General features: G+C 36.0%; 8 protein-coding genes across 8 annotated transcripts; 7 read left to right on the top strand and 1 right to left on the bottom strand.

Annotated features, from left to right (window-relative positions):
- Nucleotides 1-524: 524 nt before the first annotated feature.
- BDF20DRAFT_847301 (thioredoxin-like protein) lies at nucleotides 525-1621 on the bottom strand. Its single transcript, XM_053079793.1, has 6 exons — nucleotides 1471-1621; nucleotides 1251-1386; nucleotides 1091-1166; nucleotides 951-1019; nucleotides 843-870; nucleotides 525-777 (listed from the first exon to the last, which is right to left on the bottom strand). Exons 1-6 carry the CDS (start codon nucleotides 1543-1545, stop codon nucleotides 682-684), a joined length of 480 nt encoding a protein of 159 aa, XP_052941189.1. The 5' UTR covers nucleotides 1546-1621; the 3' UTR covers nucleotides 525-681.
- A 389-nt stretch (nucleotides 1622-2010) lies between these two features.
- On the top strand, nucleotides 2011-2217 carry BDF20DRAFT_811285 (uncharacterized protein; the record flags this gene model as incomplete). Its single annotated transcript, XM_053076672.1, has 1 exon — nucleotides 2011-2217. A coding segment is annotated over one exon (207 nt), but the record flags the coding sequence as incomplete, so codon positions are not given.
- Nucleotides 2218-2958: 741 nt separating this feature from the next.
- BDF20DRAFT_811207 (uncharacterized protein) lies at nucleotides 2959-3255 on the top strand (the record flags this gene model as incomplete). Its single annotated transcript, XM_053076666.1, has 1 exon — nucleotides 2959-3255. The coding sequence occupies one exon, from the start codon at nucleotides 2959-2961 to the stop codon at nucleotides 3253-3255; it is 297 nt and encodes a 98-aa protein (XP_052941187.1).
- A 284-nt stretch (nucleotides 3256-3539) lies between these two features.
- Nucleotides 3540-3893, top strand: BDF20DRAFT_831929 (uncharacterized protein; the record flags this gene model as incomplete). Its single annotated transcript, XM_053078493.1, has 1 exon — nucleotides 3540-3893. One exon carries the CDS (start codon nucleotides 3540-3542, stop codon nucleotides 3891-3893), a length of 354 nt encoding a protein of 117 aa, XP_052941186.1.
- A 543-nt stretch (nucleotides 3894-4436) lies between these two features.
- On the top strand, nucleotides 4437-4845 carry BDF20DRAFT_847296 (uncharacterized protein). The gene has a single exon (XM_053079792.1). It carries the CDS (start codon nucleotides 4527-4529, stop codon nucleotides 4827-4829), a length of 303 nt encoding a protein of 100 aa, XP_052941185.1. The 5' UTR covers nucleotides 4437-4526; the 3' UTR covers nucleotides 4830-4845.
- Nucleotides 4846-6501: 1656 nt separating this feature from the next.
- Nucleotides 6502-8261, top strand: BDF20DRAFT_76489 (uncharacterized protein). Its single transcript, XM_053076118.1, has 2 exons — nucleotides 6502-6986; nucleotides 7055-8261. Exons 1-2 carry the CDS (start codon nucleotides 6898-6900, stop codon nucleotides 8109-8111), a joined length of 1146 nt encoding a protein of 381 aa, XP_052941184.1. The 5' UTR covers nucleotides 6502-6897; the 3' UTR covers nucleotides 8112-8261.
- Nucleotides 8262-9420: 1159 nt separating this feature from the next.
- BDF20DRAFT_810811 (uncharacterized protein) lies at nucleotides 9421-9681 on the top strand (the record flags this gene model as incomplete). Its single annotated transcript, XM_053076625.1, has 1 exon — nucleotides 9421-9681. One exon carries the CDS (start codon nucleotides 9421-9423, stop codon nucleotides 9679-9681), a length of 261 nt encoding a protein of 86 aa, XP_052941183.1.
- Nucleotides 9682-9818: 137 nt separating this feature from the next.
- BDF20DRAFT_904318 (enolase C-terminal domain-like protein) lies at nucleotides 9819-11017 on the top strand (the record flags this gene model as incomplete). The annotated part of the gene is made up of 6 exons (XM_053083012.1): nucleotides 9819-10001; nucleotides 10038-10074; nucleotides 10198-10320; nucleotides 10375-10486; nucleotides 10523-10827; nucleotides 10884-11017. 6 exons carry the CDS (start codon nucleotides 9819-9821, stop codon nucleotides 11015-11017), a joined length of 894 nt encoding a protein of 297 aa, XP_052941182.1.
- Nucleotides 11018-15390: the final 4373 nt, after the last annotated feature.

The raw sequence follows: 15390 nt of genomic DNA, 5'->3' as shown, positions 1-15390 counted from the left end.
AGGACCCGACACCTAGCAACGACACACGTATTGTTGTTGAAAGAACGTCCGCTACTAAAGTCTGCAGTGAGCTCGTATTGAAGAAATCAATCTTATTTGATCACTTGCCGACCAATTTCGATGTAGCATTTCGTAGAGCACGTGAGACTCTGATGATGGAGGGTGCTCTGAACCAATCCAATAGTAGTAAAGCGAACGGTAACTTAGATGCTATACCTTTTGAAGGCGGAGCAAGTATCACGTTGGATGAGAAAGTGCAGGAAGCAAATCAGGACGAAGCAAAGAAAGACATAAACAGAACTGATGGGCATTCTCTGTGGACTGAAATGGAAAAGCTGGGATTAAAGGGTACAACTCATAGAGACGGTGGTGAAGGCAAAGTTTTAGGAAATGAAGCCGCCCGCTAAGAATATATAAAAGGGAATTCCACCCTTTCCGGTTACGTAATACTCATTTACCGTGCCAGTACTCATATACTCGCCGTTGAATTGTGTTATATTCTCTACCACAACTGATTCTTTTTCTTTTTTTTTTTTCTTATGCTCTGTATACCATATTTATTGATAAAATTGATAGAATTGTAGGACTATCTGTACGACATGTCGTACAATTGAATGTCTTTTACTCATCATATATACGCGTTAGCTACCTTCGTCAATAGAGAATGAAAATAGATAATGTTTACAAAAGCTTCTCAATTTCTGAGGCAATTGTTTTAGGTTCGGTTGTGGAAGCAAAGCGGTTTACTACCTTTCCTTCGCGATCAATGAGGAATTTCTATGAAGAAGATATCCCAGTTACTATAATGCAAACAGAGTATAATGAATACATTTTTGACTCACCTCAAAGTTCCACTTTACACGTTTCAATCTTGATTGATAATGGCAGTTAGAAAGGTTCCTTATTTGCTACGATGAATTTCCCAGACTAACCATAACTATTGAGCTTACCCTAAAATGCCAGGTTGAGATGACTTTAGCCATTGGTAGACAGGTGCCTCATTATCTCCATTGACTTCACTATGACCAATTAATGTGTAAATCTTCTAGTATCAAAAATCTCAACTTGGGAATATTCATAACGCTCTTACAGTTTTGCTGTCAATGGAAAAGTAACACTCCAATTCATCGTACAAAAGTTACGGATCTCTTCTTCAGAACCAGGCTCTATTAGATTTATATGTTGACTTGTTAATAAAAACCAAGGTAACATTATTACTGTATTGGGTTGAACTCAGTAAAGCATCTTACCTTGATTACCGAACTGGTTACAAGGTGCACCAACAACAATAAAACCTTGGTCCTTGTACTTTTGGTATAATTCTTCCAAACCAGCATATTGTTTGGTAAAGCCACATTTAGAGGCAACGTTGACAAATAATACAACCTTTCATGTATCGTAGAAATGAAAACAGTTAAGAACATGATACTTACAATTCATCCTATCTATTTAAAAAAAAGCTAATGTTACCTTTCCCTTCAAATCGCCAAGGTTCCAGTCATTATTTTGAATGTCTTTAACAGTAAAATCATATAAAGTTGTCATTATAAGCAAAGATAAATGTCGAAGAAGACGTACGAGAAGTTTAGAAAAGAAAAAAGAAACAATGACGAAGTAAAAAGTTTCGTCAGTTGTTGCAAAAGTGGTTTACTTAATAGACTTTATGCGGGCGAATAAACGGCCAGGAACAGGAAATAAAGATACAGTACAGTCTTTCCGAATGGTGCGGGTTTCCAAATTTTCGTTTAACAAATTACAGTACCTAAATTGGGCGCTATCTCTGCGGCGGCATAAAAAAAACCAAGATTTGCTAAGAACAGAAAGGCTGATGGATATATAAGCTCAGGGATTGTAAGAGACCATTACATTAGTTTCCCAAAAAACGACTCTCAATGAAATGGATAAACATCCATACATAAAAGACCATTATATAGTCATGGATAATTTACCATTCACACACATGAAAACATAGAGAAGTATGTTGAATATCGATATAAATGTGTGTATTTTCCTCCTTCCTCTCTCGAGCTTAACCCAATAGAACAATTCTGGGCAGTGGCAAAGAGCAAGGTTAAGCGCCATAGGTTTTTACAGGAGGACACTTTATCAAAAAGAATTACGAAAGCCTGCAAAAGTTTGGAAAAAAGTTACTTCAAAGGGTTCGTTTCGCATTCTTACAAGTGCTGGGATAAATGTCGCAATAAAGAGTACATGTAATGGCCACTAATGACGTATACCCAATAAAAAAACGATCAATTATGTTGTTATCTGTACTTTTTTCAAAATAGCTTGGTCAAAAAAAAGAAATGCAATTGCCCGCATGTTTGTAAATAAATTGGTCAAGGAAATATTTTGTATTCGATTGCTTTGTAGAAACAAAAATTTTCTCTCACATTTAATAGTTTTAAAAAAAGCAGTTTTTTCCAGGAAGACGGTTGTGCTAACATTGTCGATGATAAAGGGAAAGAGGCAACAACCTTTGTTGAGGAGAAGTCGTTACAATTGAGTTGTCAAAAACTAAAAAGCTCAGCTAGAAGCAGCTTTTCCTTGCGATGTGGTAATGAAGGAGCTTGTCCCTAAAAGAAAGAGCTATTCAGTACAATGGCTACGCTGATGAGAACCGCATGCGATATTTCTATTTCTTGAAATCAAAAATAATGACGCTCAAGGAAGCAGCCAAAGCCGCGAACGCCAATTCTGATACCTCACGCATATGGAAACAAGCCTATAAGAATGATTCAGAAAAGAATATACCCTTGAGGAAAACCAATCGCACCTCAAACAGACCAATCAGTCGACTAAACGATGGCTATAAGGAATGCTTGTTAAGTTTTTTGACGATAGTTCCTTGGCAGTTATTCAGGACGCAACGGATGATTTGATCAAGAATTTTGCAGGTCTGAACATCAAGAAAACATCTTCCAAAAGTTAGAACTTGTGATACTACTCTTTTAGTGCATGTTGTATGGGTCAAGAAGTGATTTTCTCAAAAGCTGCGTATTTCTTGAGGAATTCGGGTTTGATGTTAATATGGATCCCAGTAGAGGTTGGCCTTTTCATGGCTCACCAGCTATCGTGGAATCTCCTACTGCAAAAGCCGGGTTGCAAACTGACATTGGAGGTAAGAAAAGGCAGCAAGAAGTAAAGAAATGTAATAGGAAAGCCACAACGTTTATTATCTCCTTTTTGCTTCAGTTTTTTTTACTGTGTATAATAAAATTAAGCTTTATGCCGGTAAAAGTTCAGATCGCCTAATCTTTAAGAAACCTCAATGGTTGCTTAGAACATTGTACACTAACTCAACACTTGTACTTTGCGAACACCATAGGTGGCTCAAATAGTAGAAAACAAAGCATAGCAGACTCACATGAGTTGATGTAAATTAGTTCTAATTAAATCAAAACATGTTTTTTTTTTTTTTTGTTTTTTTTTTTTTTGTGAACCCAGTAAAATTAAATGTCCAGACAATGAAGTCGAACTTCAATGAATTTCGCAAACGCGCTTAGAACCTCCACCCTTTTGATCTTAGTAACAAAAAAATGTCCATAATACCACCCAAAATACCCAAACCATACGCTACTATCAAAGACTACAAGATACCCAATAGTTTAAGACAGGCTTTGGAGTTACATTCTTACTTATTTACTGGGGAATTGCAAAACTGGCTCAAGATGCCTGAGTTGTTGGATGCCTATTTTGAAGCATCACTTGTTATTGCAAAGAATGCCCATGCTCTGTTAGCGACTGTCTCAAACTTCCTTAAAAAGATTAGGGACAACAAAGAAGTAATCAAAGCTGTACAAAACTACTGTGGTCGTTTGGAAACTTATCTTAGTAACATATCCGTCAAAAATCAAATTATGACTGTTTGTGCGTTGAAAGAAGTAGAGTAGTTAGAGAAGAGAAGCAAGAACAGTTTAAACTTAGAAACAAGAATTGCAAGCAACAGAATGATAACTAAAAGAATAAAAGAGGTTGGTGAAGGAAGCTCTAAAAAAGACCCAAACAAAAAGCAAAAATTGACAAAGTATGTATGTATATATTAAGCTTTTAAGTTGGCCTGAGTTTCTCACAGAGAAGCGTAAACTAGAAGTTGTTCGATAAAGACAACGAGATATCATACCTAACACCCCCAACTGCCTTATGCCTTACTGAAGACGACAGCGCTCCTGAAACTACCATAAGCGATGATGATGACGTGTTCAATACCATAGACGACGTATGTATTTCTAACAACTTGACTATCGCACTTTGTTAACGTAATACTTGTACAGGTTTATGGAATGACTGTTGGAAAAGATGGCAGTGATCTATTGAATTAATTGGAAAGACCCTTGCCCAGAACGAGACTAGATGTGGTGTTAAGGCTCTGAACAGACAAGTTACAACAAGGCGGACTGGATTAACACTTATGATAAAATTTATTAAGGTAGAATGCAAGATAGTGTGATCTAAGAACAGAGAACAGGTAGAACAGATCAAAACAACTACTGAACAGACTAAAGGATTTTGATTGATATCTATACATGCTACGTCTGAAACGTAACCAACGAGACAGATGGTCATTACACCAACCTCCTGCCAACTACTCAATCTCGCCACACAAACCTGTCATACAAGCTGAAAATCTACCGGTTGACAGATGTTACTTTGACATATGTGTAAGCACTCGTGAATCGGAAGCGTCCGATGAAACCAAAGCTGAATATGAAGCTATGATACAAGAACAAAACAACTTACAAAGCTTGAAAAACTTGGGATCTGATGTCATGGCTTGGGTTGCAAGAATCGTAAATTGGTCTGAAAAGGATATGTTCAAAAACTTATGAACCGTCCCTGATCTGCCGTTTTTGAATTTTGTAAAATTCACTGTTATTTACTTCCTCTTGAATTGCATGCGTACACACATATATAATCAAAACGATGAAAGAACTGCTTACTGTAAACTCTTCATTCCTATCTTTAAAACATTTGGGAATACAACAAAAAAAAAACCAAGTATGTCTGGAAGTTATTATCCGATAATAATACTTGAATAGGAGCGTACTCTAGGTGTGGAAAAACGCTAAAGACTCTGATTACGTATGGCTTGTGGACTTTGCTAAAAATAAGAATAGCTTGAAGCTACTTGGTAGTATTGGATGACTGGTTGACAAAGAGTTAGATTGTCTTCTTATTTGAATTATCTGGGTATGATAGATTATTTATTTTTTATCTTAAATAGTGTTCACTAACATTCTCTTGCTTTAAGACTCAACAATTCAAACGTCTTGTCGCACAGTTTGAACGATACCTTAAAGAATATGAAGAATGGCTCAGACAATTTGAAATGTTTTCCATCAAATTACAAAAAAGCCTCTTTCAGTACGATGAAGAAGGCACAAGTCTACACTTGCCATATAATTCAAAATAAAATGGCTTTAGCTCGATACAAAATCAAGTCTACTTCCCAATGTAAAGTTGTTGAATGCCACTCTGCATATATCCCCTCTCCCTTTCTCTGGCATCATTCACTATACCAAATTCTTGAACTTTTCGCTTTCCTGCTGGTGCGTATTTAGGGAGTGATATGAAACTACTACTACTGCTAATAACTTAATCCTTTTTGAGTGATATGGTTGAACAAGATAGAATTTTCATCAGTTGGAGATGAAGTTTTGCGGTTGTAATATTTGTATTTTTATGTTTATTTCGTAAGACGTCATTAGTATATGTATAGATCTAGAAAGGTAATTTGAGCCAGCCGTCATAGCTTCCTTTCTGTCATAAACATTCTAAAGTAAAAGCCGTACTCAAAAGCGTGTTACAATGTATTATGTTTTAGAGACATATTTGCAAAATAATAGGGAGGTGTCTTATAATCACCCTTTTTTTTAGACGAATGTGTAGACTTTCCCCTTTTTTTTGGGCTTCCCATTCACCTCTTCTTTGTACGTCCTCTCTCAATCACTCAGATCGCCGTTACAAAAAGGCATTCTTTCTCTTTACTTATTCTTCCTCTCCCTTTTTACTTTTACAATTGTGCTAATAACTTTTATAATCCATTTATTAACCAATCTGTAGTGAGAAGAACCTCGCGGCTTATATCTGTTTCATTCATATAGTACAGTGGAGTTAAAAGAAATTTAACCTCAACACCTTACTTTTTGCATCCATTGCACCACATACACATAGCAGACACATCAATTTTTTATGAAAGAATAGAATAGAATCTGTTTATTATATTACATACAAGTTTCAGTATCTACTTAAATAAACGTCACCATTAAAAAAAATAAACTAAGTGTCTAACCTTGAAACGCCAAATCGATTTGGGAACGCCCCTTTGTCGCGATTCTGAAACTCTGATCTCACAGCAAAGCTCTAATCTGTGCCTTTTTCTCTTTATTTCTTCAATACCATTTTTTATTTCCTAAATGGTCAAATCAAAATTGAAATCACCTGCTCTTAATGGCCTGCGCAGTACACATGTACTAAATGATGTAACAAGACGAACACATAATATACCAGATGGAATTTTGAAAGGAAAGGTCGCTCATTGGAGAAACATGGAGAAACTAGTGCGCGATTATTTTGAAAATGTGCAGGTGCCTACTAGAAAGTGGCAAAACTTATACTACAGTGTGAAAAGAAGTCTGGCTAAATTGAAAGAATCTAGCTCAAATCGGAATTTCGACGTGCTTTTAAGTAGATATGCTTCAAAGATCGAATCATACATTGCTGGTGAAGATGTTATCTATAACTTCCAAGAAGCATTTAAATCATCACTCCTCGCTTATGATCTTAAAACTTCAAGAGATCGGGCTCTTGCCCAAGGAAGAGTCACTGGAAATGTGTTATCAGAGTTAGGTGCCCAGGAATTGGCTAATGAAGTGAACAACATGATGAGAACTCAAGATGCTAATATTGATGTGCTCGAAGCTGATCAAAATGATGATGTACTTAAGGGTGATGACCCATTTGCTCCCATTAATCAATCTCCAATGGTAAAGTAGCTTGGGAAAAATGTATGATAAACAACAAGTGATGAATTTCCTCTTTTATTGCAGGAAAGTCATATCACTATTGTCAAAGGTAACTCCATCTATCAGCTGCAAACACCAAGCAAGAATGCTGCATCTCCAAACAAACCTGCTCTTCAAAGAGAAGATACTGAACAGCTTACATCAATTGCTGATATTTGCATTAATTCCTCAACAAGAGAAACTTGCTCAAGAGATCTTTTGCAATTATCTAGTAGTATCATCATCAAAAGAAAAGAATACAGTTCCCTTCAATCTCTGAAGGTTTTTGATCTTGCTATTCAGTGTACCTCACTTCAAGACAGAGAAACCATTGATGACTCTTTGGCCAACGTTCATCCTGGTGTCAATGCTGATCCTGTACTCTCAAAATTTATCAAGAAGACTGTCTCAGAATTCGCTCTTAGTAGTCAAAGAGCTGCTTTTTATCCAAGTGATGATGAACGGACTATATACATTGAGATGTTTGTACCTCTATTTAGATATTTTGCCCTATTTGGAAAGAAGCTAGTTTTCACCTGGTCGGAAAAAGCAATGAAGAATAGTAGCTCAACTTGGATAATAGATAGCGATTTCAAGAAAGGTGGTGTTAATAAGAAGCTTCTTGACGGAATTGGCGTGATGGTAGAGGAGGATATCAGCTGGCTTTTGATTGAGTCATCAGGTTTTTCAAAGGAGCAAAATTATACACACAGCATCGAAGATTGCATCAAGAACATCAAGAATGGTACAGACTCCTTGAAATTCATCATGTCTAAATACAAAGATGCATCAATTGCCACAATGAAAAAGGTCAAGATCTATTCGGTACAAATCATTCAAACAAAGATGTCCTTGGTGTGCTACCAATTGAAGAACGGTCAAAAATGGAGTTGCTATGAATGTTTTTCGCTTGAGATGCCATTATTATGGTCAAAGAGAAATTTATTGCTTCCTGTGCTTGAGATGTTTGCTTTTTTACATCAAGAATTGATTCAACAAGAACAAGTTCATGTAGAATTGTTGAAAGAAAGCTTGGGTATTGTTAATGTTGAAGACAAAATCTCTTCCTTGTTTAATACTGTGGTTTTAAAATGTTCGATAAAGTAAACAAAGCTATATATTATATCCAGTTTTAAGTAAAATGCAATCATTTGCATCTTTTAAAAAGTGCTGTCGCGTATATTTATACATGGAGAGCATATATGTATGGTTTAAAAGCTTGAGGTTCAAGATTTGCTAATAAAAGCGCTGATTAAGGCAACTTCTGCTTATTTACAGACACATAAAGAATACTTTTGGCTGCATACAGTATAGCAATTACAATTTTGGTGTCATCAAGTATCTTTCGATGACTCCGGATTTTTTTGGTTTGCAGATTTCATTTAGAACTCGCGCGTACACATTTTGCAAATGGGTCAGAGAAGCTGATAAAAAGCATAAAAACTCATATTTAAAACCATTACAAGCCTATTATATGCGGAGCTGCTTAAGAACATGAAGTAATGCTCAAAACAGATATATTGTTGTTTATTAAACTGGCTAAAGCTGACAACTGGAAAGTGTTTGTAAATTTATTTCAATTGTAGAAGGTTTCAATGAAAATTGCATGAAAAGCACTTTAAACGGCGCATATCTTTACATTAAGACTATATCCCTGACGCAACGCTAATTTTTACTTGTACCAAATCATCAAGTCTTCATGACTTCAGCTCTATTGAAGGGAAAAATGACATTTTGGCATCGTCCACTTTTTCACCTGAAAAACAAGATTTTTCATAATGGTATATCAAATAACAGGAATAGCTCATTCCATCATCTGAAAATATTTGATGGGACTTTTTAATGAGGATTAAATAGTGAAGCCCGATAGACATTAAATTTTACATGATATAGATATAAATAAAAGCATATATATAACAATGTTTAATTACCTGGCCTTTTGATATGGAAAGGGCAATTGGAGACACACAGGTACAGTTTCATACGTTGTTATGCGATCATTCAGTATAAAATGCATTTTCATTATATACATACTGGTAGACTGTTGCGAGCGTTGCCCGCACCGGCTCAGTTCTTCGGTACACCTTAATTTATTTCATAGGTTCACAGAAACTCGTAAGCGCAACACCCGTTAAGCAACGTTGGCTTTGTATGCCTTACACATTTCCTCACTACTTTAAGGACGAGTTTTATGCACATTGTGATACGGAGGAACTCCACTTTTTGAGTCTTTTAAGAGTGATTTTATAAAAAAGAACCACCATTTTCTAGTATTTCATACGATGCACCTCATCAAAACTGTATATGCACATTTTTTAGTTTGCTCAAATTCATCAAATTTTTCTGTCGAGCAACAATCAACGAATCCCATATGAAACTGTAATCAAAATAGCGGCAAAGAAAAGGCATGATTTGTATGCAAAATTGTGTCTTTCTTGACGAAGCAGGCTTCGACATAAACATGCGTCGTTCGAAAGCTTGGTCACAGCATGGAAGGCAGATGATTATAGAACTTCTTTCTGCAGGAAGGGTTCCTCATACAGTCATGGGTGCGATTTCATCATTTGGTGTTGTAAATGTAAGTTTGAGAGAACCAGGAAATGCCAAAAAACGGAAAGCCCTTGGAGATGCAGCATTTGGAAAATTTTATTCAACATTCCGGAAATGTATTCCCTAAATGTTTAAATAAAGAATATAATGATTTGACCAGAAATTGGTCAAATTAAACCAGATTTACCTGACACAGTTAATACTGAAGTCGAAGCCGGAGACATTCGTTTCCCTACCTTAAAGAGGTTGGGTGGCTCACATGCCATGAAAAAGGATCATGACTATTCCGCCGCCTATGTTATTTTCTACACTGATGCTGTTGATCTCGAAGGCCATGGTATGACTTTCACAAGTGGCCGTGGTAATGGAACTGTCTACTGCTATATTGCGCAGCTTTCTGTCAAGTTTGTCAACAAGAAGCTAAAAGATTTGGTTGCTGATATGCGTGTTATTCATCAAATTTATACTGGTGATTCTCAATAGATTGGACCTGAAAAAGGTGTCCTTTATCTCGCTACTGGTTCTGCCATCAATGCTATCTGGGATCTCTGAGCTAAGGCTGTAAACAAGCCTGTCTGGAAGTTGGTTGTTGATATGACACCCAAACAATTCGTCTAATGCATCGATTTCCGTTATATTACAGACGTCATTGCCCCCAAGGAAGCTATTGAGATGTTGCGTGAGAACGTAGCTACTAAAACAGAACATGAAGTAGATGTAAGAGTACATGGTTACCCTAGTTACACCACATCTGCTGGATGGTTAAGTAAATATTGCATGCTGATCAAAAGATTGTAAATAAGTTAAAGTGATGACAAAGTCCGTAGATTGATTCGTGAGTTCCTGGCTGAAGGTTTCACTTACTTTAAGCAAAATGTTGGAAGTGATATACAAGCTGATATTCGTCATGCTGGCATTATCGTGAGGAATTGGTGATGAAGGTGTGCTAATGATGGATGCTTACCAAGTTTGGATGTGCAAGAAGCTATTAATTGGATGCAAGAATTTTTACCTTTCAAATCTCTTTTCATTGAAGAACCTACTTCCCCTGACAATGTGCTCGGTCATACTGCTATTCCCAAAGCTCTCTATCATCGTACAAAGGTTACCACTGGTGAGCACATTCAAAACCGTATCATTTTCAAGCAGCTATTCCAAACTCAAATTATCGAATTCTGCCAAGTCAATTTGTGTCGTGTTGCTGGTTTAAATGAAGTTCTTGCTATTCTCTTAATGGATAAGAAGTTCAACATCCCTATTTGTCCTCATGCTGGTAAGTTACTGTGTTTATTGTATATCTTGATTGTGCTCTAACATAAATTGTATTAGGCGGTGCTGGTTTGTGTGAATATGTTCAATATCTTTCTTTAATTGATTATATTTGTAACACTGGTTCTACAAAAGGTAGTGTCTTGGAATATGTTGATCATTTACATGAACACTTTGGGGCTCTGTTGTTATGAAGAACGGCAGATACATTGCTCTTCTTCCTGTAGTTACTCTATCCAAACAAAGCGTGAGTCTATCGAAGACTTCACTTTCCCAACAGTAAAATACATTTGCAATAGATTATCACATACTCTGTTCTTCTTTATTGTTTCTCGGTTATCATTATGCTACAATATCTATGAAGAAACTTCTTTCGAATGACAAGGAAAATAGAGTTTTAATCATTTATTCAAGTGGAAATGATCTGTTTTTCAAAACGCAATGAATAACGAAAAGTAAAGCATAGCAAAATATAGGATTATTCAGGGAAATCATGTTTGCACCTAGATCAACGAAGTAGCAGAGCACGATATCCGCTCAGATTGCCATCTGGCTAACTCAAATTCATGAGCATAGAACAGAACGTACTTGATACTTGATCTCAGTTGATAGCAACCAATTCCAGGGCTAGAGGGGTCATCTACCAAGCGATGACAAGATTGACACAAGCTGCAATATTGCTTTCATAAAAAAACCGAGCACGATATCCGTTCAGATTGCCATCTCGCTAACTCAAATTCATGAGCATAGAACAAGATATATGCTTGACACTTGTTCTCAGTTAATAACAACCAATTCCAGGGCTAGAGGGGTCATTTATTAAGCGATAACAAGATTGACACAAGCTGTGCTCGGACATAGCATACTGAAGAAATCTAATGTAGAGGATATTTATCAGTGTTGTTCTTAATGTTTACAAAACTACTTCTAACACATATTACCTTAATTGTCTCTTTGAGATCTTCCACAAAGCAAAATATGCCACGTTCGTTCAGATTGCCATCTCGCTAACTCAAATTCATGAGCATAGAACAGAACGTACTTGATACTTGATCTCAGTTGATAGCAACCAATTCCAGGGCTAGAGGGGTCATCTACCAAGCGATGACAAGATTGACACAAGCTGCAATATTGCTTTCATAAAAAAACCGAGCACGATATCCGTTCAGATTGCCATCTCGCTAACTCAAATTCATGAGCATAGAACAAGATATATGCTTGACACTTGTTCTCAGTTAATAACAACCAATTCCAGGGCTAGAGGGGTCATTTATTAAGCGATAACAAGATTGACACAAGCTGTGCTCGGACATAGCATACTGAAGAAATCTAATGTAGAGGATATTTATCAGTGTTGTTCTTAATGTTTACAAAACTACTTCTAACACATATTACCTTAATTGTCTCTTTGAGATCTTCCACAAAGCAAAATATGCCACGTTCGTTCAGATTGCCATCTCGCTAACTCAAATTCATGAGCATAGAACAGAACGTACTTGATACTTGATCTCAGTTGATAGCAACCAATTCCAGGGCTAGAGGGGTCATCTACCAAGCGATAACAAGATTGACACAAGCTGCAATATTGCTTTCATCAAAAAACCGAGTAGCATACAAATGTATTTGCCAGATTGAACTAAGTTTCTACGAAAGATTTAAATCGATTAAATTACGACGCAATCACTACGCGAAAAATAACTACCTTACGATCATCATTAAATAATCTTCTAATTAATACACAGAAATAAAGAAGAAACTTCGATAGAAGCCTGTGAGGAGGAAAAATTAAATCATAGGTTACAAAAGAACAGATTTGACGCGCACATTAATACATTTAGGATAGATAGCTTGAAAAACATTTGCAAGTAAAAGAGAAAAGGGAGTCTATTGTTGGGATTACAAAATTTCCAAGTGACGTGTGATTTATAAAAATATGGACACACCATTTTTTGCACACTACCTGTTTACTTATGGCCAATAGAGTAGATATAATTGGATGATTTATGTTGATACTTGGTTTTTAGAAGGGTTATAAGTACCTCAAATGAAAATGTTGCTCATATTTTATGCAATATTCATGTCGGTTTAACCTCTCTTGTTATTACCTTATTGTGTGATGCTAACTCTTCAGGTCTATAGCATCCGTATAAAGAGAAAAACAAAACATCCATTTCTTATTGTTTCTTAATTTGTCTTGCTTGGCCCTTCTTGTAGCATGCTTTATAGTACCAAGAACAAATGCATGTCTTCATTATATTGATCAGTTGAAGTAGTGCATCACTATGCTTCAATAATTTTTTTTCCATATATCCTGTTTAGACTAATCCTGTATGTCATGATCCAAACTGAGTATTGCATATTGTCCAAAAGTGGATTTTAAAATAAATTTGCAATTATCAAAAGATCACAATAACAACGTTTTCTTCTACAGATACTTGATCCTGAATCACTGTGCTTAAAATTTGCCTGAGAATTTAATGAAGAAAATTAGTAGATAACAAAAAACATAGTGAATTTTGGGCCGTTCTGTTCTTTTATTTTTGAGATAAGCTGGAAGTCGAATGTGTGGACCTGTTTACTCTCGTTTAAAGAGAACTATGAGGCAAAAGACGTAAGAAACATTTGTAAAATAACGTTAGAATAGAGAAGAAAAAAAGGAAAAAAAAAGAGAGAGTAAGAAGAAAAGTGGATGATCGTTAAATGATAAAAAAAAGAGCACAAACAGTTCAATCAAGCTTACTTTCTTGTTGGTGTAGTTATTACTGTTGCTATTACTACCCGTTTCTTCTTCATTGGTTGTTTGCTGCGCAGAATATGATTAAAAAAGTGCTTTTCCAGTTCTTCAATACAACCTAAAAGCTCGTGGCAACTGGAGCATTCAATGCGACGAGAGTATTTGACTTCCGGCTAAGTAATGTTAGTTCAAATATGAAAAATGAACGTATACGCAAGAAGCATTTAAAATAAAAATATAAAATTTTTCGAAATGAACTTGTTACTGTAATATGTGGCTAGTACAACAGATTTCTCAATATTACCAGCTGCTTACAGGTTGCTGCCACGCTTTTGAGTCTTTGATTTGTATTCAAAATTGAGCGCTATTCGAGATGGGTAAAATCGATAAAACAGAAAGCATATACTGTGGATTCCTAAAATGTTATACGTAGGTGGCAGACGATTCTTTCTGACAGAAGCGACAGGTGTAAACCACAAAACAATTAAGCTATTTTTTTTTTGTTCATTGAGGTTATTGGGCTAAAGGCACATTTTTATTGACTTGGCAAAAATCACTTGTTTCATCTCCTTGAGTCTGCAATAGCATTTTCAAAATCGCAAAACCCATAGCGTAATTTTATGAGACAAGCAAAACAGATAAGGATTAGCATGAAAACTAAATTTTTGTATACGAACCAAGGATTCGATTCCAAAGGAGGCCTCCAAACGGATGATCTGCTAAGTGTATATGGACGGTTTCTGATTATTATTACAGCAGTTTATATGTTAACTTTCTTATTATATATATAGGAAAGCGCTATCGTCTATCTTCAAATTACGGGTCATAAAATGGTGCCGATACTTGGTTACTTAATAGGAAAAAAGGCGATAAGTCTTGCTTCCACAGTTTATCTTTTACAGATTGTCACAAACGCTACACCACTCTGATCATTACAGCAAGATACGAATATCTCCCGATTAACGAAGAAGGCTAATCCGCAAAACGAACATGGAAACCCGGGTATGTTTGAAGATCATTCAGAAAGGCTCAATCTCAAGTCAAGTATTGAAGATTAGTCTTACAAAAATCGGATGACGTTCGATTTTTTGGCTAAAAGTTTGAGTTTTGCAAGAAGTTCCCGGCACTGGTTTCCTTAGAAGCCCAACACAATAAATTTTCATTAATACGTGCCTTTAAGTACCCTTCAAATTATTGTCTCCGCACGATGCGTATATATTATATAGATATTGTTTCCTAACATTTTTATGCTATTTAGTAAGTCATCTAAGCTCTCAAAGTTTGAGGTGAAGCGTTTTTTACAGCTTTACTGTGGAGTGAATACCATGCCTACTTTTACCCCCCCCCTTATTTTGAGTAAGCATGAAAGCTGTCAATTGCTTAATATAGTGAAAAACAAAGAAGGGGGGTGGAGAAATCTGGGAATTTTTAAGAATATTGCACTAGTTCTGTCAAGCAGTTATTGTCTAAGTTTTGCTTGAAAATTCAAACAGACATGTTACTCAAAAGGAGTTGTAGAATCCTTACGGTGAAAGACAAATTATGTAACTTCAGCAGCCGTACACAATAATCATTTTTCTAAACTCAATTCATTTACTTTTAGCAATACTCACAAATGCTTTAATACATGTTCTGATGAAATAAAGTTTGCGTTAGTGCGACCTTCAATACCGTGTCATCTTAAGCAGCAGCAATTGCACTTTTGAACTCGCAAAGCTTTTCGAATAGCCGTAATGTCATCACTACGTGATATATGAATTCAGTGATATGTTTGGCTATTTGATGACCTCCCAGCGACATATGAAAGCATGATGCGTACAAATGATATTATAA

The sequence above is a fragment of the Mycotypha africana genome (assembly GCF_025528875.1).
Source record: "Mycotypha africana strain NRRL 2978 chromosome Unknown BDF20scaffold_1, whole genome shotgun sequence".
Classification (NCBI taxonomy): Eukaryota; Fungi; Mucoromycota; class Mucoromycetes; order Mucorales; family Mycotyphaceae; genus Mycotypha; species Mycotypha africana.
Note: the sequence above shows the minus strand (reverse complement) of the source record. Positions and strands in the feature narration are given on the sequence as shown.